General features: G+C 50.6%; 2 protein-coding genes across 3 annotated transcripts; both read right to left on the bottom strand.

Moving 5' to 3' along the window:
• Positions 1-6,015: 6,015 nt before the first annotated feature.
• On the bottom strand, positions 6,016-13,782 carry Sbk2 (SH3 domain binding kinase family, member 2). Of its 2 annotated transcripts, none has more exons than NM_001127539.2 (4): positions 13,584-13,782; positions 12,298-12,552; positions 8,785-8,987; positions 6,016-7,695 (listed from the first exon to the last, which is right to left on the bottom strand). In NM_001127539.2, exons 2-4 carry the CDS (start codon positions 12,548-12,550, stop codon positions 7,063-7,065), a joined length of 1,089 nt encoding a protein of 362 aa, NP_001121011.1. In that variant the 5' UTR covers positions 12,551-12,552; positions 13,584-13,782; the 3' UTR covers positions 6,016-7,062. The 2 variants fall into 2 exon arrangements, with proteins under 2 accessions (NP_001121011.1, XP_087448870.1); XM_087592744.1 differs by lacking the exon at positions 13,584-13,782 and adding an exon at positions 12,928-13,166.
• A 902-nt stretch (positions 13,783-14,684) lies between these two features.
• On the bottom strand, positions 14,685-20,398 carry Sbk3 (SH3 domain binding kinase family, member 3). Its single transcript, NM_001447260.1, is given in 4 exon segments — positions 14,685-17,222; positions 18,360-18,562; positions 19,020-19,170; positions 19,652-20,398. Coding segments are annotated over 4 exon segments (1,086 nt in total). The 5' UTR covers positions 19,697-20,398; the 3' UTR covers positions 14,685-16,535.
• Between the last annotated feature and the right edge of the window lie 411 nt (positions 20,399-20,809).

Below are 20,809 nucleotides of genomic sequence, written 5' to 3'. Positions count from 1 at the left end.
TAGCTCAGTGGTAGAGCGCTTGCCTAGCGTGCACAAGGCCCTGGGTTTGATCCCCCACACTGCATAAACTGGGTTTAGTGGGTGTGTGCTTTAATCTCAGGCCCAAGGAGACAGAGGAAGGAAGATTAAAAGTTGAAGGTCATTCTTGGCTGCATAGGAAGTTTGAAGTCAGCCTGGCCTACAAGAGACTGTCTCCAAAAACAAAACAAAACAAAAAAGAAACAAAAATCTTACCTATGTGAAGGGCCGCTGGGCCTTCTGTCTCTCCGTACTGGGCTCTTTGGTCATGAGTTTCCTGCAAGAGGCATGCGTAGTGGGCAGTTGTTATTAATAAAAACTTTCGGGCTGGAGAGATGGCTCAGCGGTTAAGAGCACCCGACTACTCTTCCAGAGGTCCTGAGTTCAATTCCCAGCAACCACATGGTGGCTCACAACCATCTGTAAAGAGATCCGATGCCCTCTTCTGGTGTATCTGAAGACAGCTACAGTGTACTTATATATAATAAATGAATAAATCTTTAAAAAAAAACTTTCTGGTAGGTGGCACACACATTTTATGCCAACACTTGGATGCCAGAAACAGGTGTATCTCCCAGGGAGAGAGAGAGAGAGAGAGAGAGAGAGAGAGAGAGAGAGAGAGAGAGAGAGAGAGAGAGAGAGAACAAAGCAAACCTGGCCTTGAACTCACAGAGGCGGGCTTATCCAGCTTGTATGTTTCGCCTGCGTGTATGTCTGTCGTCTGTGGGTGTGCCTGATGCCCACAGAAGCCAGAAGAAGGAAGGCATCAGATCCCCTAGAACAGGAGTTTTGGGTGGTTATGAGCTGCCACATGGGTTCTGGGAACTGAACCCTCCTCTGCAAGGTCAGCAAATGCTCTTAACTGCTGAGCCACTTTCCCAGCCTCCTGGCCACAAGCTAACTGTACGTTAAGATAACTGTAGAACTCATCGTGATCTGACCTACGAATGTGTCCTGCTCACACACCCCCCCAATGGAAATCCATGGCTTTTAGCAGTCACCTCAGTGACAGCCCCAGGACCTCAGCTGCTACCTCACCTGCTCCTTTCTAACTACGAGCCGCCAGCCTGTTCTAGATATTTCCTGTGAATGCAATTACCACCTGTGGTACCTGTAGCTGCTTCTTCGACAGTTCAAGGTGCCTCTGTGACACTCAGGACGATGTGTGCCCTATTCAGTCCTCTACTAGACCTCATGCACAGAGGAGCCACAGTGTTCGTGCATCGGTTCATCGAATGAGTTGTCCTCACTCTCTGGAAACAGTGCTGTGAGCACGTGTGTGCATGTGTGTGTGCATAGGCGTGAATACATGCATGCATGTGCAGAAGCTGGGAGTCCGTGCCAGATGTCTTTAATCCTCTTCAACTTAAAAAAAAAAAAGCAACCGAGTTTCATTCCTCTACACAATGAATCTTGGTCATTTTCATTCCTTTTTCCTCCTGCATGCCTCTCCCCTCCTGCTGGAGCCTTTCTTCCCAGCTGGTTTTCTTGTTTTCAATTTTCCCACTGTTTAATTGTGGCTACTTGCAACACTAAAGAAAATGGCATTTCCCTTTCCCTCACCTCAACAATTAACTACCAGGAGCCATTCAGAGGGGAGAGGGGGGCTGGTGAGCCTCTTTGCACTATCCTTCCACAGTGGGCCCAACCTGATGCAGATAACCACAGCAGCTGTGACCTCCTGAGTGCGGTGGCCATGTCACATCCGGAAAGCAGTGTCTCACAGCAGTCCTTCCCACCCTCCCATTCTTACACGATCTTTTTTCAAGTTGGACAGGGTGACTTAGATGTCCACTGAAAATGCACCTGATTTCCTCCCCTCCCCCAAACCACTCCCCCTCCCAGACAAGATCTCTTTGTGTAGCCCTCGCTATCCAGGCTCATTCTGTAGATCAGGCCTGCCTCTCCCTCCTGAGTGTTGGCGTGCCCTGCCACCACCTGGTTTTTTCGAAACAGTCTCTCACTAACTCTAGAGTTCATCGAGGGGTTGGCTAGGGGATCCCTCTGCCTACACCCCCCTAGTCCTGGAATCGCAGGCACATTCTGGCTACACGCTGTTTATGTAGGTGCTGAGGAACTGAACTCAGGTTTTTATTCAGGCTGGGCCATCTCCTCTCTGTGGCCTTTTGTCCTATCCTTGTCTCCTGGTCATATACCTAGAAGTGGGATTGTGTGGTCTGATGTAACTCCTTGGTGGAAGTTACATATATATGATGTGTATGTGTGTGTGGTGGGGGCGGTGCACACACACGTGCCATTACACGTGTAAAGTTTAGGGGATGACTCACAGGAGTTGGTTCTCTCCTTCCACTATGTGGGACCTGGGGATGGAACTTGCCATCAGGCTTGGCAGCAAGGCCTTTACTTACTGATCCCTCTTACTGGCCCCGGCTGACGGTGAGAGCCCGCTCCGGTATGTGAAGGGCCCAGCTTCTCACACCCTCACTTTTTTATCCCTTAAAGGAGGCGGTGCTACCAGATCTGAAGTGTTTATTGCTTTACTTCCGGTCTTTACCAATCAGGTGCCCCAACTCAGGGAGTACGCGTATCCACGTACACCTGCCATCTTCACACGCTCTTGCACACCCACTCTCTTGTTCACACCTTTGCCCACCCACCTGCCCCTTGCATTCATACTCTTAGAAACGCCATACTAGCTTGTTATCCATATCTACAAAACTTGGGTCCACAACTCATAAACTGTTGCACAATCAAGCTCACACTCATACCTGCATCCATATTTATACCCATGGACACACCTGCACACTTACATTCACAACTAACCCCCTCACCCTCACCCCCACATGTTCACACACACATTTGTGATCCTGCACACACACCATCTTGCGCACTCATTCATACTTACACACGTACAGATGCGTTCATCTTCATGTCTACTTCACACTTCATATTCACACTTCGGTTCGTGTGCAAACTCGTGTTCACACACATCTTTGAGCATATGATCCCATTAACCCTAGCACTCACTTCCACACCCACACATGTACACTCATGTAACAGACGCGTGCTCACACCCACACGCTTACATCTATACTTTTGTTCACACTTACCTGGATAGATCATATTCATACTCAACTGTGAACACACCTGTGTTCACTCTTGTACACACAAACAACCTCTCGTGTTCACACCCACCCTTACACTCATGTGCTTACTTCCTGTTCACACATATTCATGCTCTTGCACGCAGTGAACATTCTTACACGATTCATACCACCCACTCGTGTCCACACTCCGGCACACATGAGCAGTCTTTTCACTCCCACCCACACTTTATATTTGCACTTATTTTCACACCACTCGGTTCACTCTTGTACGCACGTGCACTCATATTCACATCTACCCTCATACAACCACACGAACAATCACATTAGCCCTAGCAACAACCTCCACACCCACGTGTACACTCAGCCCATGTATACACTCAAATTCATACCTGCCCACATGGTTTGTGTTCACACTCACTCACGCTCACCTGTGCATGCACAAATACTATCATATTCATGTGTACACTCAATCTGACAGCCCACACCAGATTCTTCATATTTCTGCATTCATACCCACCCTTACACACTCAGATAACCACAACTATGATCACACTAGGCCTAGCACCTCCATGCTCATTCATGCACACTCATGTCCATATGCTCCTACTGACGTGTATTCACATCCACACTTGTGCACTTGTTTGCATCCACCCCCACATTTAGTATCACACTCACTTTCATAGTCATGTCGGCTCCTGCACACACTAGTACAAATCTCTTAGTCACACTGGCATTCACACCCTGCAGTTAACATTCACATTCACACACATTAACTTCTGCACGCACGCACACTTCCACATTGACTCCCGCCTCACAGACTCCTGCAGCCACTCTTGCCACAGTGTGTCACACCCACCCATACTCACACGCAAATATTTCCCCACACTTTTGTGGCTGTGGCTGCATTTGTGCTCACACTTATCCATGCCCCTCCTATCACACCCCTGTGGCTCAACAGTGAGGCTGCTTCTGGGATTTGAATTCCAGCTCTACCACTGGCAAGTGTGTGAGCTCTGATCGGTCTGTGGCTGTGGCTGCTGTGCAGTGCCACAGCCTGAAGGGGAAGTGTGCAGAGTCCCAGGGACCCCCTTTGGCATGCTAAGGAGGAGGAGTCAGTGAGCAGGGAGCATCTGTGAGCAGGTGGGTGTCCTTGGTGTGAAATGGTGCTATTAGCATTGTTAATTAGTGTTGTCCTTTCCCGCTGGACCCTCCCTAGGAATCTTCTGTTCTCCCCTACTGCTCAGCTTGGTGCCTTGTCATTGTCACCTTCCAGCTAATCCTCAGCTGCCACCACCAATTAACAAATGCACAGGCGCCCCTGTGCCCCACTGCCTTTCTCCAGTCCCATTACCCAGCGACACCCTCATCCCAGGCACCTCCAGCTTTTATGGGACACATTCTTGGCCTAATTGTGCATGCTATTTTAGATCCACGGAGGAGGTGGCAGGATGTCTTGACACAGCTCACCCCCTTTGCTGTCCCCATCTTTTCTTTCTAAAGGGCCTCTATTCCCAGGCACCCCACCCGCTGCTCAGGATAGCAACTGTCATCCCTGCCACTTTGGCTGGAACCCAGAGTCGAGGAGTCCTTGGGGTCATGTCACACACAGACACACATGGTCTGCCAGCCCCCTACCAGGCAGCACCTCGTAGCCACAGCAGGGGCACTGGAGGTGTGTGCAGGGGGCTTGGGAGCCAGTGACACTTGATCCATTCCTGAGTTGTAGCCTTGGTCTGGGCCTGCAGCCAAGCAGGGCACGGAGAGGAAGAGAGAGTGTTTGCAAACATGGTTGATGCCAGGAAGGGGCTAGGATGGGGAGGAAGGTGAGAAGGAGTGAGGAACCAGATGGATGAGGACTGGCTGGGACTCCTGTCTGGCCACTTGTGCTGACACAAGCGTGTGTACCCAGGTACACTCATGCATGCCAGCATGCCTGTAATCCCAACCTTGAGGGAGTGGAGAGAGGAGGATAAGGAGTTCAAGATCATCCTCAGCTACATAGAGAGTTCCAGGACAGCTTGCCCTATGTGGAATCATGTCAAAGAAAAAAAAGGGGTGGGGTGGACAGATGCCTCAGTGGTTAAGAGCACTGGCTGCTCTTCCAGAGGTCCAGGTTCAATTCCCAGCACCCACATGGTGGCTCACAACTGAGGAATGTGACTTCAGATCCAGGGGATCCAACACCCTCACACAGACCAGACATACAGAAGGCAAAACCAATGCAAATGAAATTAAAATAATTTTTAAAAATGAGGAGTTTGGTAGTGCATGCCTTAAATCCCAGCATGGGGTGGGGGGAGAGTAGAGGCAGGCAGATCTCTGAATTTGAGGCCAGTCTGGTCTCCATAGTGAGTTCCAGGCCAGCCATGGCTGCAGAGTGAAACTTGGTGTTATAGAAATTAAAACAGAACAAAAATGTAAAACCCGGGCAGGTGAGATTGCTCAGTAGGTAAAGACGCCGGCCTCAGCCTGTCAGCACGGCAGAACCGACCTCTGCAGCAAGTTGTCCTTTATATCTACAGGCACGGGGTGACATGAACATAATGATCAATTGTCTTGCTCTCTTGCTCCTTGTTCTTTCCCTTTTCCCCTCTTCCCCTTTGTCCCTTCTCTCCCCATTCCCCTCCTTGCTTCCCTCCATGTGCTCATGGCTGACCTTTACTCCTCTCCTCTCCTACTCTTCTTCTCTCATTAAACCTTTCCACATGGAAAAAATGATTAATTGTCTTTAAAATTAAAAATTAAATAGCTACCCAAACAATATTTACATACCTGCCATCACAGATTCCATGTAAGAGCGCCCCAATGGGGGTCCTTACCCAAGCACCACTTGGCCCTTCGGCCTCTCTGTCTCTGTCTCTATGGTGTCTCTGTCTCTGCCTCACGTCCCTTCCACTCTTTCCCAAGTGAACAGAATCACAGCACAAGATTCAGTTGCCTGGGGAACTTTATTTGCAGAGAGCAGCTGGACAAGTGTACCTCACACAGAAGGTGCTGTCCCAGCATGCAGGTGGGTGAGCGACAAAAGCCAGAGCAGCTCTGAGTGGAGCGAAGCCGCATGAGAGAGCCAGGGGACAGTGATGAAGAGGGTGAGAGGCCCAGTAGTGGGGAGCAATGCTGAGTAGCTGTGTCTACTCATTGGCTGCAGGCTGGGCATTGCTCAGAGATGTAGGGTCATTCCTTCAGGGGTCAAAACCAACCCTCTGGGGGTTCAGAAAATAAGCAGTTAGTAAAGGTACGGCACACGCCATGGAAGTACAGAGGGGCCTAGGATTGTGAAGTTCACAGCAGGTGGCCATTTTACCTGGGTTTGTGGGGAAGGCTAGCTGAGGTGGGTGGGATGGCGAAAGCTATGCAGGACAGCTGAGCATGGTGCATGCCTGCTATCCCAAGACTCAGGAAGCTGAGGCAGGAGGATCCAGAGTTATAGACCAGAGCCTGCAAGACGGCTTCCATAGGTAAAGGCACTCGAAGACTGACAAGAATTCAGTTCCGTGGCTGGGCTCAAAGGTGGAAGAAGAGGGCTGACTCCTAAAAGTCCTCTGATTTACATACAGCACCACACACATACACACACACACTCACGTGCATACACACATGCCATGCACACACATATGTGTGTACACAGATACATGTATATACATGTATACACACACATACACATACACTCATGTACATACACACATGCCATGCACATACACATATGTGCATACACAGATACATATGTTCACATACATATACGCACATGAACACATGCACACATAGAAACACATATGTGTGCATACACACAGATACATATATCTGCATGTCTACACGCATAAACACATGTGCACACATATACAAATAAGCACACATACACACATTTACGGATGCACACACAGCATAAAGGAGGGACACACATAACACATAGGACAGATCAGAGACAGATTGAAAACAGAGAAGAGGCCACAGCCAGGCAGCTCAGGCTAAGCCGGTCTCAGCATGCAGGTTGCTCTCCCTTTGCAGCCTCCTGTCCTCCTCTCGACCCATCTTCTCTCAGCTCCTTTGTCAATTCCTCAGCCCCCTCCTCCCTCTGCTTCCAGGGTTGGCCTAGATAGCTCTTGATGGAGCTTACAGGGTTCCGCTTCCGGGGGTGAGGATCCAGCAGCCCCCACAGGAGAGTGTCTGCTGCAGGTGACAGGTTATACCATGGCTGTGGCCGGTCTTGGGGCTGGCCAGAAGCCTGCCAGATGAGAAAGTCTTCGAAGAAAGGGTCAACCTCCACCAGGGGCTGGTCCCAGGGGAAGTAGCCAGTAAGAAGGCAGAAGATCAGGACCCCCAGAGCCCAGGCATCCAGGGCAGGTTGGATGGGTAGTCCCTCAGGGAGGGGGGGTGGGGCACAGAGCTCAGGGGCAGTGTAGGGGATAGGTGGCCCAGTGAGTCGGAGCATTGTCCCTCGGGGCCGGGTGTGGCCAAAGTCTGTCAGTTTGACACGCTGGCAGGCTGGGTCACACACCAGCACATTCTCTGGCTTCAAGTCCCGGTACACCAGGCCATGGGAGTGAATGTGCTCCAGGGCAGAGGCCAGTTGGGCGGCACAGCGCTGGACTGCTGGCTGTGGGAGACCCACCTGTGGGGGAAGTGGGGGAGAAGATGGAGCATGTACACTGCTCTCCCAGCTGTTGAGGGAAAACGCAAAGGTAGGGCTTACTTTTCAACCCCATGTGCAGATGCTGAGGGAAAAGCTGAAAGGCCAACAGACAGTTCACACAGCAAGGCCCATGAGGCCTGCCTGGTGTGACTGTGTAAGTCTGTGAGACTTGTGACCCTCGGGAGGTCTCATGGGACCTGGTGAGGGTTGCGACCCTTGAGAGGCCTACTTTAATCCTGTGAGGCCTGTGAGCCCCCGAGAAGCCAGTGAATATCTGAGGCTTAGCGGCCTGTGAATCCTTTGAGAATGTAGTGTCTATGAGGCCTAGTATAAACCTCTGAGATCGCGTGTGAATATTAGTGTTATCCTGTGTGCCTGTGAAGCCTATGAGGCCCGGTGTGAGCCTGTGTGGTGTGAGCTTCCAAGGTTTTTGTGAGGCATAGTGTATGTCTGTGAGGATGTGAGCCTGTCAGGCCTGTGAGGTCCAATGTGAGCCTGTAAGGCCTAGGGGTCTCTGAAGCCTGGTACAAGCCTGTCAGGCCTATGAGAACCTCAGACCTGTAAGGTCTAGTGTGAGCCTTGTGAGGCCTATGAACCTTTGAGTCCCAATATGAGCTGTGAGGCCTTTTGAGCCAGTGAGCTTATTGGGTCTACTCGGGGGATGAGTCTATGAGCCTGCGAGACATAGTGTGAGCTGTGAGGCCATTGTGTGAACTTCTGAGGTCCCTGAGGTCTAGTGTGAGCCTACAAGACCTACGGGCTTGTAGGAATGCTGAGGCCTACCTCGCATGAGCAACTGGTGTGACCTGGTGTGAGAGATCTGTGAGGCCTGGTGTAAACTGATGGATCCCAGAGAGCCCATGAAGCCTGTTAATCCCCACAGAGAAGACTATGAGCTTGTGAGTGCTGGTTAATCTCAGTAGGACATAGTCAACAAAATCTAAAGTGACCCAACAAACCCAGTGTGGCCTAACACAGTGAACATGATCCCTGCGGTCCATGCTGTTTGGAGCTTCCCATAAATGCTGGTGAGGCTCAGGAAGGCATGCTCAGGGCCTACCTACTTACCTTGGGCTTGATGAAGGTGATGAGGTCCCCGTGGAGAACAGGCTCTGTCAGGAAGCTGTAGGAATTGGCTGACTCAATGCCAATGCCATAGGCTGCCACGATGGCTGGATGTGTGCCAAGCGAGAGGCCCACGCAGAACTCATACAGGAAGCTGCGGAGGGAAGTGGAGTGCTTGGGGAGCTGCTTCAGCGCCAGGGGTGTTCCTGGAGGGGGAGAGGCGGATATAACAGGGACAGCTATCAGAGGTGGGTAAGAGTTTAGGTCACTGGACTAGCCCTGTCCATTCCTGTGCTGGCCTTCTGGATAGAAGAATCCGCTTGCCAAATGCCATCTTGTCCCCCAATCCCTGCCTCCTTACCTACTCCAATAGCATAGACTGCTACCAACAATAGACGCAGCTGCCATGTCCACTCTACATTTCTCTACTGAACAGAAGTGGAATCTGGACTCTCTCTTCCGTGGCTCTAATTCTCATGATGACAATCCCATGAGAGGGGATTTTTTTCTCTTTTTCTGAGATAGGGTCTCACATATCCCAGCTTTCATGTATATCTGAGAATGACCTTGAACTCCTGATCTTCTTCACAGATGGGATTACAAGTATGGACCACCATGGCTGGCACAAAGATGTGTTTGCGGCAGCTGGGGGAAATAAGCTAAGTACAGGACGATGGATACAGTCAGGGAGTCGGGATCCTATCCCATGTAGAAATGGCTTCCTAGGTTACGAAGTTCTCCAAGGTGGAAACTTCCACTACTACTTTTTCTTTGCTTTAATTAATTAATTTTTGGTGTTTTTTGAGACAGAGTTTCTCTGTGTAGCCCTGCCTGTCTTGGCACTTGCTCTGTAGACCAGGCCGGCCTCAAACTCAGAGATCCGCCTGCCTCTGCTTCCTGAGGGCTGGGATTAAAGCCATGCATCACCACCACCTGGCAAAAAAAGTACCCTTAACTGCAGAATCATCTCAGAGCCATCTCTCTACTCCCCTTTTTTGTTTTCAATTTTATTTGATATGTATGAAGTGCTTCTACATGCATGCATGTGTAATGCACCATATTTATGCCTGGTGCTACGGAAGTTGGAAGAAGGCATTGGATCCCACGGAACTGGAGTTATAGATGGTTGTGAGCCACCTTGTGGTACCAGACATAGAACGTGGGTCCTCTGCAAAAGCAACAAATGCTTCTAACTACTGTGCCACCTCAATAGCCTGAGAGAGTGAGTGAGAGCGAGAGTGAGTGAGACAGAGTGAGAGTGAGAGCAAGAGTGAGAGAGCAAGAGAGAGAGAGAGAGAGAAAGCAAGAGAGAGGGAGAATTAATGTGTATGAACTTGCACACGGCATGCTGAGCTTGTAGAGATCACAAGACAACTTTGTAGAGTCAGTTTTGCCCTTCCACTTTTATGTGGGTTCCAGGGATTCAACTCAGGTAGAACAACTATTGAGGCTAGTTTTACCTGCTGAACCATCTCAATGGCCTGTGGGTGATCTCTCTCTCAAGCCGGAGAGATGGCACAGTAGTTAAAAGCATTTGTTGCTCTTGTAGAGGACCAAAGTTCTATTCCTGGCACCCACAAGGTGGCTCACACCCATCTGTAACTCCAATTTTGTGGGTGCCAGGCATGTACCAGGTATGTATGGTGCACATACATACATGTAGGCGAAGCCCTTCCTACCTATGCTTCGTGAGTGCTGGAATTAGAGGCATTCACCCAGCAGGATGCTGAAATGTGATGAGATGTTTTTCTTCTTGTTCAGAATTGGGGATTTAACCCTGGGCCTCACATATGCCAGACCCTAACACTAAGCTACATCTTCAGCCCTGCTCAACCCCCTCTCTTTTCTGAGACAGGGTCTCATCCCTTGAAGATTACTGTTTTCAACCCGAGTCCTCAAGGATCCTGACTCCTAATCTCTTCTTTGAAAGATACCAGTCAGACTGTGTTGGAGTCTACCCACATCGTCTCATTTTATCTCTCTACAGCAGTGGTTCTCAACTTTCCTAATGCTGGGACCCTTTAATACAGTTCCTCATGCTGTGGTGACTACCCAACCATACATGAAGCCTCCGGATCTATCCCTCAGACTACATAAGCTGGGCCTAGTGGTGCATGTCTATAACCCTAGCCCTTGCTAGAGGTAGAGGCAGGACAATCATGAGTTTACAGCCAGCCTCAGATGTGTAGCGATTTTGAGACCAGCATGGGTTGCATGAAAAATTTGAGAAAGAAAAGGAAGAAAGAATTAAAAAATGAAAGGGTGGAGAGATGGCTCGGGGTGGAGGGCAGTGGCTGCTCTTCTAGAGAACTCAGTTTCGATTCCAAGCACCCAACATGGCAGTTCAAAATCATATGTCGCTCCAGTTCCAGGATGTCCTCTTCTGGCCTTTGGGGGCACCAGGTATGCAAGTGGTACATAGGTGTGAATGCAAGCAAAACACCACACACATAAAATTTAAAAATGAGGTAAAAATAAAGATTAGAATAAACAAATAGTAATCCCTACTCTTCCAGAGGACCAAAGTTCAAATCCCAGAACACAACATCCAGTGGCTCACAACCACCTGTAATTCCAGCTTCTGGGGAATCCGTCTCCCTCTTCTGGCCTCTTTGGACGCTGAACTCAGGTGTAATAACACACCCCCCATGTATGCACATAACCCAAAACATTTTTTTAATAAAAATGTACAAAGAAAGAGGAAAGGGTAGATGTTGCAGTTGATACAACATTTATACAGTTTGAGGATGGAAAGATGGCTCGGCAGTCAAGAGCACTGGCTACAGTTTCAGAGGACCTAGGTTCTGTTCCCAGCAACCACGTGGCAACTCATAACTGTTTGTAACTATAGTTCCAGGGGATCCAATGACTGTATATATATAATAAAATAATAAATAGAAAATAATAAATAAATAGATAAATAATAGATAAATAATAAATAAATAAAATAAATAGAAAATAATAAATAGAAAATCATTAGTTTTTTTTAAAGTACAAACACTTCTTCTTTTCTCCTCTTTAATTTTATATTGGTTGGTTGATTGATTGATTGCATGTTTGTCAGGAGATGATTGCAGAGATCAGAGGGCACCTTGGGGCAGTTAGTCCTCTCCTTCCGCCATGTAGGATCTGGGGGATTGAACTCAGGTCATCAGGCTTTGTGGCAAACACCTTTACCTGCTGAGCCGTCCTGCCTGGTCTTCTATTTTTGAAATGGTTCGAGATGGTTATCTTGCTGTGCAGCCATGGCTAACTAACATGGAACTCACTGTGTAAATCTTAGGCTGCTTTCAAATTCACAACAACCTTCCTGTCAGCCTCCTGGTCTCTTATCTTTTCAAAGGAAAAAGCTGGGGCTCAGAGAGGTTAAAGGAACTCCCTAAAATGAACAGCCTGAAAATAAAGTGGGGAAGGAAGATGAGACTGAAGTTTGTAAGACTCTCTGGTCTTGGCCTAGTTTGCCGAAATCTCTACTCTCAGCTGCACCCTACAGCATGCCTGTCCAAGATCCAGTACCTTTCTGGCGGTGAGTAACCAGCAGGACACGACCGAACCGGCCCTGGCCCAGGGGGCGCACTTCCTCGTACAACTCTTCCACCTCTGTTCGGACCAGGGTCTGGGCACTCAGAGCCATCATGTCTTCCAAGGCCAGAGCAGCCTCCTGACCCTGCTGCAGCTCCTCTACCGTGAGGCCTCCCAAGCCTTCATCACCTCCATCCTCCACAGCTGCCACTTCCATTGGCCTGTCTTCTGACTGTTTGCCAGGCATTTCTGCAAGACAGACAAAGAAAGTGACCCAGGGCTCAGAGGTCACTAGCCTATGACCATGAGAGGGAAAGCAAGGAAACCAGACTCCTGGGTCTGAGGGAGGAGGCTTGCAGTCTGGACTCCAGGGTCTGAAGGAGGACGGCCAGGGTCTGGGCTCCAGAATCTGAGGGAGGAGGACTGGGGTCTGGACCTCAAAGTCTAAGGGAGGAGGGCTGCAGTCTGGATTCCTGGGCCTGAGTTAGGAGGGCTGTGATATGCTCCTCTGGGTCTTAGTGAGGAGGGCAGGGTATGGACTCTGGGTCTGAGGGAGGAGGGCTGTAATCTGCACTCCCAGGTCTGAGGGAGAAGTCCTGACCTGGACTGAGGACTTCTCCTTACCACTTCTCTTTGTGACTCATCTCCATTCATTCAGAGACCCTGAGGAGTGGAAAACAGTCACTTGTGTGAGGCGAGGTCAACTGAGAGGTCAGATGCCCCCCCATTCCCACTGCCATCTGGTGGCCTGAGGGTGAAAGATGAACCAAGTCATCGAGACACCCCCCATCTTGTTTCCAAAGCAAACAATCTTGGGCCCAGAGTGGATGAGCAGCTTCTCTCCAAAGAGCAAACAGGTGCTCTCTGCCTCCAGGGAAGGGTGGGGCTCTACACAGCTTGGGACACCAGGGTCCTGACTGAAGCTGTCACTTGGACCTGTCCCCAAGCCTTTAACCCTCAATCATTTTGTGGTCCAAGTCTCACAGCTCAGCAGCTCATCCCTAGACTCAGGGCTCTAGACCCCAGTTCTCTTCCCAACACCCAGAGAAATCGACCCCAACTCTCCTCCTTCGAATTCAGGGCTCAGGTGTAATAACACAGATCCCAGCCTTTCCTCCTCAGATCCAGGACTCCAGGTCCCATTCTTCTACCCTCAGACCCAAGGGCCCAGACCTCAGCCCTCCTCCCTCAGACCCAGCGGTGCAGCCCTCTGCCCTCCTCCCTCAGACTAGGGCTTCAAACCATAACTTATTACTGTCCCAGGAACTTCTAGAACTCACACAAATTGGGCCTTGATTTCTGTCACCAACACTAAAGCACTCGATTGCTTCAAGGTGTCTCTTGTCCTGTCGAGGGGCCAGGACTCTTGCCACCTGTTTTCCTGTTCAACTGCAGCCTTCCCTCAGGCCGGTTAACCTTGCCCTACTTCTGACCTGGGCTCAGAGCTCCAGACCTTGCCTTCTCCAAGGCTTGTCTGACCCCTTTCTGCCTACTGCTGTTAGTGCCCTGCAGTTCAGTAATCCTGCCAGCACTAGACTGCTTAGGAGCAAGTCCCGCCCTCACTCTGGGGGGTCGTAAAGCCCCACCCTCTGCTCCGCCCCTTCTGCCCCCCACTTGGGGTAGAGCGACCTCGTGTGTTGAGTCCTAGTACTGGCTGTCGTTGGACCACACCAGGGGGGGGCTCAGCTCTGCTTCTTCGGACCCAAGGGTCCAGGAAGCGTACTGTCAGACCCAGAAGTCCAAACCCCAGCCCTGCTTCTTCACTTTGAGTCCACACTTCAGCCTCCATTCCTCAGTAGGAAGAATCTAGAATGTATCCCTCCGATCTTAGATTGGGGGTGCCTAATTACCATCCTTTCTCCCTCATATCCAAGTTCCCCTCCCCTAACCTATTCCCTCAGACCCGCTGGTCTGGGCAGCCTTCTTCTCTCAGGCCCAGGATTCTAGAGACCAGCCATCCTCCTCCAGGCCCAGAATTCCGGGACCCAAAGTGCTTTCCTTAAACCCAGGGATCCAGCCCTCCTCCCTCTGACCCAGGGATCTTGATTCTAGCCTTCTTCTTTCAGATCTAGGGGTGCAGCTCCTAGCCTCCTCCCTCAAAAGGTCTCGTATTTTCTTTAATCTGACCCCTGTTCTGCTCCCCCCTGCTCCTGCCTCTGGAGTCCTGTTGACAAACACAAATCTGAGAAGTGTGTCCAGGAGCCACGCACTGGGTTCCTGTTTAGGAACAAAGTAAGACAGGATTCTAAGATGATGTCATGAGAAATGACCTCAGACTGGGGACCAGAAACAGGTGGTAGAGCAACTGGGGATCAAAGATGACTTTCCCCCTTTTGTGGGACAGCTGTCAGGTTTAAAGCACTAAGAACCACATGGGTTCATTTCATTGTTCAAAATGCACTTTTTATTTTGTAAATATTTTTAGTTTTACAAAAACAGTCGCAAAGGTCACACAGTTATAAAGGTCCCTTGGACCCCTCACCCAGCTTGCATCTCACGAAAGGTTCATTGCTGAATTAGCAAAGCTTCCAACCACAGTCATCCATCCTACCCAACCATCTTTGCTCTCAAGGTTCTTTTCCTGTTCTCAAGTTCAGGGCACCATGGTGCATTTAGTGAACTCACTTTGAAATCTAGAAAATGCAGGTTCCGGGTTGGGGTTGTAGTTCTAGTTGCAGTGTTTGTTTCCCTGCATGACCCCCTGGAAGCTCACATCCCCAGCGCCTCTGTCATAGCACAGGCCTCTAATCCCAGCATTTGGATTATCAGAAGGATGATCAGAAGTTCCAGGCTGTCCTCTGCCACCTCGTGAGAGGACATCCTGGGATACAGGAGAACTCGAATCTTTTTAAAGTGTGAATCCCTGTGATGGTTCCAGTTCCTGCCCCTCTGCTGGGTGCGGGGGACTCCAGCCACACGGAACTGGAGTCTGTGTGCTCTTTGGGGAAAAGGAGGAGCCGTGGAACCAGTCCTGGCTCTCAGGCCTGATGGGTCCCTGAAGATAGATGGATCTGGGATATTCGTAGCCCGAGAACTTGGGGCTTTGTGGAAACAGAAGGTGGAAGTGAGAAAACCCAAGCACATCCCAGCGGTTTGTGACAAGGACGGGAAGAGAAGCATAGATGTCTGGGAGGGCTCCAGGGATGGGGACGTTTCTGAAAGCCGAGATGGAAGTAAAAGGTGCTAAGTGGGGCATATAAGATGTGTGGGTGTCGGTAGGCGGTGGTGGTGGTGGTGGTGTGTGTGTGTGTGTGTGTGTGTGTGTGTGTGTACACGCATGTCTCTCTTGCTGTGTGTGTGACGGTTCCCACAATGTCACCAACACAGAGTCCAAGAAATGTCAGGTAACATACCGTCGGATCCTATTTTGTGCCTCAGATGGTGGGAGCCCCCATGGTCTTAGACAGTGGTTCTTAACCTTCCTAATGCTGTGGCCCTTTAATATAGTTCCCTAACCACAAAATTGTTTCATCGCTACTTTAATATGGAGGATTCCTGATATGCAAACCCTGTGAAAAGGTTGTTCGACTCTCCCAGAGGGGCCACAGCCCACAGGTTGAGAACCACCGCCCTTACAGAAGAGTGGTCCCGTCAGAATTCATGATAAATGGTCAACACTTCAGAGTACAGAAATAAATCTGTAGGAGAAACAGAAGCGTTCACTGTGAAGACACTCGGGAGTTGGGGAAGAGGTTCAGTGGATAGAGGGCCTTCGTAGCATGCAGGAAGCCCCAGCTCCCATCTATACCCTGCACTTCAAAAATACTGTGGGGGTGCATGCCTATAACCCCAGCACTGGGGAGTGGAGGCAGGAGGATCCGAAGTCAGCTACATAGTCGGTTGAGGACAATATGGCATCCCCGGGATTGTCTCAAAAGGAAATCAGGATGAAAAGGAGGAGGGAGAAGAAGGAAAGATCACAGGAGGAGGAGGGGAAGAGGAGGGGAGGGGGGCAGAAGAAGAAGAAAAGGAAGAGGAGGAGGAGGAAGAGAGAGATCAAGAGGAGAAAGAGATGAAGAAAGAAGACAAAAGGAAGATGGAGAGGGGGGAGGGGAGGAGGCTGCAGCTGCAGCAGCACACACTTGAGACCCTTGAGCCCTCAGCTGTGTGTGTGTGCACTGCAGGGAGGGGGCTTGTGTGCACGTTCTAGTCCAGTGTGTTCCCTGTCTTCTCCCGGTAACGGTTATTGCCTTTTCCACGTGGACCCAAGAGCTCCAGTTCCGACCACCGTCTCAGGAAGCTATGTTGTTTGCCTCCGTCCTCCCGCCATCTTTGATTTCCTCTTCCTCCTCGTCTGTCCACTCCTCCAAACTCGATCCTCCCTCTTCTTCCTCCCCATCTTCGTAGGATACACCTCCCAAGCTTCCCGATCTCTCTCCGCTACCCTGAAGCCCCCAGTCGTCCCCTAAAACATCTAGGACAGCCAGTGGTGGGCTCCTAGTGTCAGGATCCAGGTCCAGAAGTCCCTGGAGCAAGGTCAGAGCTGGGGGTGCAAACTGGTCCCATGGCGCGGGTGGCCGAGGGGGCTGGGGCTTAGTGGTCATCCAACGAGCAAAGGCCTCAAACTCAGGATCAGGAGCCAATGCCACATCCCAAGGGAAGCAGGCCATGGCAGCACAGAAGAGAAGCACACCCAGGGCCCAGGAGTCCACGGCTGGCCTCAGGGGCAGTGTGTTTGGTGGCAGCAGGAGGCAGAGTTCAGGTGGTGCAGTGGGCAGGGGCACTGGGGGAGCAGGGGTCGGGCTGCCCTCAGGTCGGGTCAAACCCAGGTCACCCAGGGCTACCCTGTTGCAGTCAGGATCGAAGACTAGCACATTGTCTGGCTTGACATCTGCGTGCACTAGCCCCCGGCCATGGAGGAAGTCCAGGGCTCCAGCCAGCTGGGCCACTACCCGCTTCATCATCAGCTCTGGGAGGCCCTGAAGTTGGAGAGAAAGGAAACAAGTCATGCTCTCTTCCTCGCTTCCTCATTTTGAACATAGCTCTTAATTCTGAAAGATTCTGAGTCTGGAAGTTTGAGAATCTGGAACCCAGAGCCCCCAAGGTCACCTGATATATCCACAAACACCCAAAGTTCTTCAGATTAGCCACCCTCTTCTCTCCACTCGCTGACTCCCAACAGGACCTTCTTTTAACCAGAATTTATTTTCTCTCTGTGTGTCTTTCTATGTACCTCCCTCTGTCCCTTTCTGTGTGTCTCTCTTTCTCTGTCCCTCTCTGTTTCTCCTTCCCTACCCCTCCTCTCTGTTTTTATTTGGGTTTTGTTTTTGTTTCGGAGGTAGGGTCTCACTATGTAGTCCAGGTTGGCCTTGAATTCATAGAGATCCCCAGCTTCTGCCTCCCAGGTGCTGGTATTAAATGTTTCAGTGAGAATCTAAACTGTCTAGTTAACTCTGATCTTAGCCCCATATTGATGTAGAACTCATCTCTAACTCAGATTGCCCTCATATCAGTCTGTCCTACTGTCTAGCCAGGCATCTATTGAACAATATTAAATAATGCATCCACTCTATGTCCACTCTGCATCCAGGAAGCAATGCAATTATCCTGTTATCGTATCGAACACCTCCCATCCTCCTTGGCTTCCTTCTTGTCCTCTTATCCTCTTTTTTTTTTTTTTTTTTTCTTTTTTTCGGAGCCGGGGACCAAACCCAGGGCCTTGTGCTTGCTAGGCAAGCGCTCTACCACTGAGCTAAATCCCCAACCCCCTGCTTTTCTCTTGTACAACCACAGCCCACCTATGTATGATCAACCATAAACCCTCCATCCCACTCCAGCTATTCCCACCTCCTAATCCCAGCACCAACTGAATCCTCAAAGCTGTCTACACTCCAACCCCACAGTAGCTCCAATCCATTCCCAACCCTAACAGCTACCCAACTCTTCCCTTCCAAGCTTGCTTTTGGAACATCATGTGGGTCAGTGCTGGGGTCAGGCAGGGAACTGTGGATGCTTAGAAATGGGGAGGTCATTTGGGGTCTCAGGATGGATCTAGATGGGGCAGTGGAGTAGGGCTAGGGACTGAGGGGAGCCCGAGCAGTCTTTCGAAGCCTTGCCTTCTCCTGGAGCATTCCACTGAGATCCCCACAGGGTGCATACTCCTGAGCAAAGGCAAAATGTCGGGGTGTCTGCAGGGGCCTCCCCAGGGTCTGCAGTAGGCCTGGATGTGAAGAGACGCAGCGGCCCACACAGAATTCTCTCAGGAAAGTTGTTCTCAGGACTGAGTCCCGTCGGAGGAGCTTGAGGGCCACGGTTTGACCTGTCAGGAAGGTGGAATCAGATGAGAACCTGAGACATCATGGTCCTACTGTGGGACCTTAGGGAAGCCACTTGACCTCTCTGAGCCTGGGAATTTTCATGAGAATCAAGTTTCTCCATCTGTGAGGTGTGGATTGGAACAGATCTTCCCTTATGGGCTTTCCCATTCTACCTTGGCCTGCTTTGCTGCCTTGTATAACTGGCTTACCCTTTCTGGTCCTCCATTTCCTGTAAGACAAGGGGACATGACAGTGACAGGGATCCCAGTTCAAATTGTTCTCTTGCCTTGCTGTGTGACGTGAGACTTGAAGTCTGCCATTTGCCCATTCTGGGATACCTCTATCTCTCAGACGATCACAGAGTTCTGCGCTTTCTGAGTCCCCACCAGATCTGGCTTATCTCTGAGAAGTCTCGTGATGGGAGAATTTGAAGTCCACCCCCTTGGTGGCTGAACTCACCTCCTTGTCGTGACTGGGCTAGGAGCACGCGGCCATAGGAACCGGAACCTAGCTTTCGGATGAGACGGTACTGTATACGCAGGCTTCTCACCGATGTCACTCGGCTGGCTGTTAGCTCCACTAGCCGCTGCAGGGCCACAGCTGTGTCCTCCTGTAGGGAGAAGGAGCCGAGTGGTTGAGGGGCGAGTCTGGGGCCTCTTGGAACAACAGGAGAGTTCAGGGGCCAAGCCCAGAACCACGCTTCAGATGCAAGGGCCAGGGGTCACTGTCCCCAGAGAGAAGGATGAGTCACAGTGAGTCACTCTGCCTGGGGACACCTGTTTTTGTGTCCTAGCAGAATTAGGGGTCTTTGTCTCTGAGGCTTTGTCTGCTCCCTACTTGAGGGAGGAAGCCAGATATTCTCAATCCATGTTACTATGGCTTCAGTGGTCGGTCCACTGGACCCCCTCATCCTCTCCCATGTGATCTGATCTTTGTTCACTGGGGGACCGAGAGCCCAGAGAGTGATGCTTTGGGTCTACACTGTTGTTCCTCCTTGAATCTGGGTTTCTCTGTCCTCTGTCTTTCTGTCTTTCTCTTTGTCTCTTCCTGCTCTCTCTGTCTCTCTGCCTCCCTTTTATCCCACTTCTCACCTCTGTGTCCCCATCCTCGGTGGTCTCGAGGACCCTGAGCTCCATCTCAGAGTTGCCTGGGATCAGCTGGCCCTTACAGGCACCCCTTATTTAGACCCCTCAAAGAGGAGCCAGCCTCTGAGGCACCCTTTGTACACCAATGGGTCCTTGCCCAGCAGAGGTTGGTGAAGCTGATGGAGGGTCGTCTTGGTCTCACTCTGTCTGAAACAATCTTCCCAGCTCCCTGAAATTCCTCAGACTCCCCTTCCTGCTCCCTGTCACCTTCTGGGGGGTGTGTCACCTTCTGTACTGCCTTGTTTGTTTCTTTTGTGTCTTCTCAGCCTTCGATCCCTTCTCTACAACCTCTGGCAGTCTCTCTTTCCTTCTGAATCAATCTCTCTCTCTCTCTCTCTCTCTCTCTCTCTCTCTCTCTCCCCCTCCTCTCTCTCTCTCCTCTCCCTTTTATGTCTTCGTTCCTCTATCTTTTTTCTTTCTCTTTCTTTACTCTCCGTGTATAACTTTGACTCTTTTTCTTTTCATCTGTCTGTCTCTTTTCCCACCACCCCTGTCCCTCTTTCTGTTTCTCCCCAGGGTACTCTCCCTCTCTCTTCCCTGCCTCTGTTTGCTGGGGCCTCTGACTTCCCTACACACTCTTTCCTGCTTCCCTGCTTATCAAACCAGTCTGCCAATGGGATGATCCCACACTCTCTTCTTTGACTCTCCTTCTGTCTGGCTCTCTTGGGTTGTCTCTGTGTCTCTCTTTGTTCTGTCTCTCTGAGCCTTTTGTCCCTCCCTTTCTCTGGGCAGAGGTGAGTGTGACAGCTCAGAGACAGAGACATCCTGTCCCCCCACACGCCTCCCTCACCCCCCTAACCCGATGTCCCCTCCCTCCCTCTTCCAAACTTAGACCGGCTTGGACTCTGGGCGCTGGTCCCAGGACAGAGGGGACAAAACATATTGTGAACCCCCAAGAGCCAGGCCTGAGAGCAGAGGTAAAAGGAGGGGAGCCTCTTTCAAAGCCATCTGGGATAACTGGTGGGGGGTTCAGAGCTTCCTCTAGGGGCTCAGAGTGCTGACAGCCAGAATCCAGGACTCTGCCTAAGCCCAGCCTGCCTTAAATATAGGAATCCAAGCATTAACTCCCCCTTCCCTAAACCTAGGGATCCAGATCCCCAGGTC

The sequence above is a fragment of the Rattus norvegicus genome, chromosome 1, assembly GCF_021556685.1.
Source record: "Rattus norvegicus strain SHRSP/BbbUtx chromosome 1, alternate assembly SHRSP_T2T, whole genome shotgun sequence".
NCBI classification, from domain to species: domain Eukaryota; kingdom Metazoa; phylum Chordata; class Mammalia; order Rodentia; family Muridae; genus Rattus; species Rattus norvegicus.
This window is presented reverse-complemented; position numbering and strand designations above follow the sequence as displayed.

Bases quoted from the DNA above. Each gene is read 5' to 3' on its own strand.
- Sbk2 (NM_001127539.2), bottom strand. From the start codon at position 12,550: ATGCCTGGCAAACAGTCAGAAGACAGGCCAATGGAAGTGGCAGCTGTG. The intron at 8,988-12,297 runs GTACTGGATCTT...CTCCCCCTCCAG, and splicing joins GGTTACTCACCGCCAGAAAG to GAACACCCCTGGCGCTGAAG. The intron at 7,696-8,784 runs GTAAGTAGGTAG...CTTCCCCCACAG, and splicing joins TCACCTTCATCAAGCCCAAG to GTGGGTCTCCCACAGCCAGC.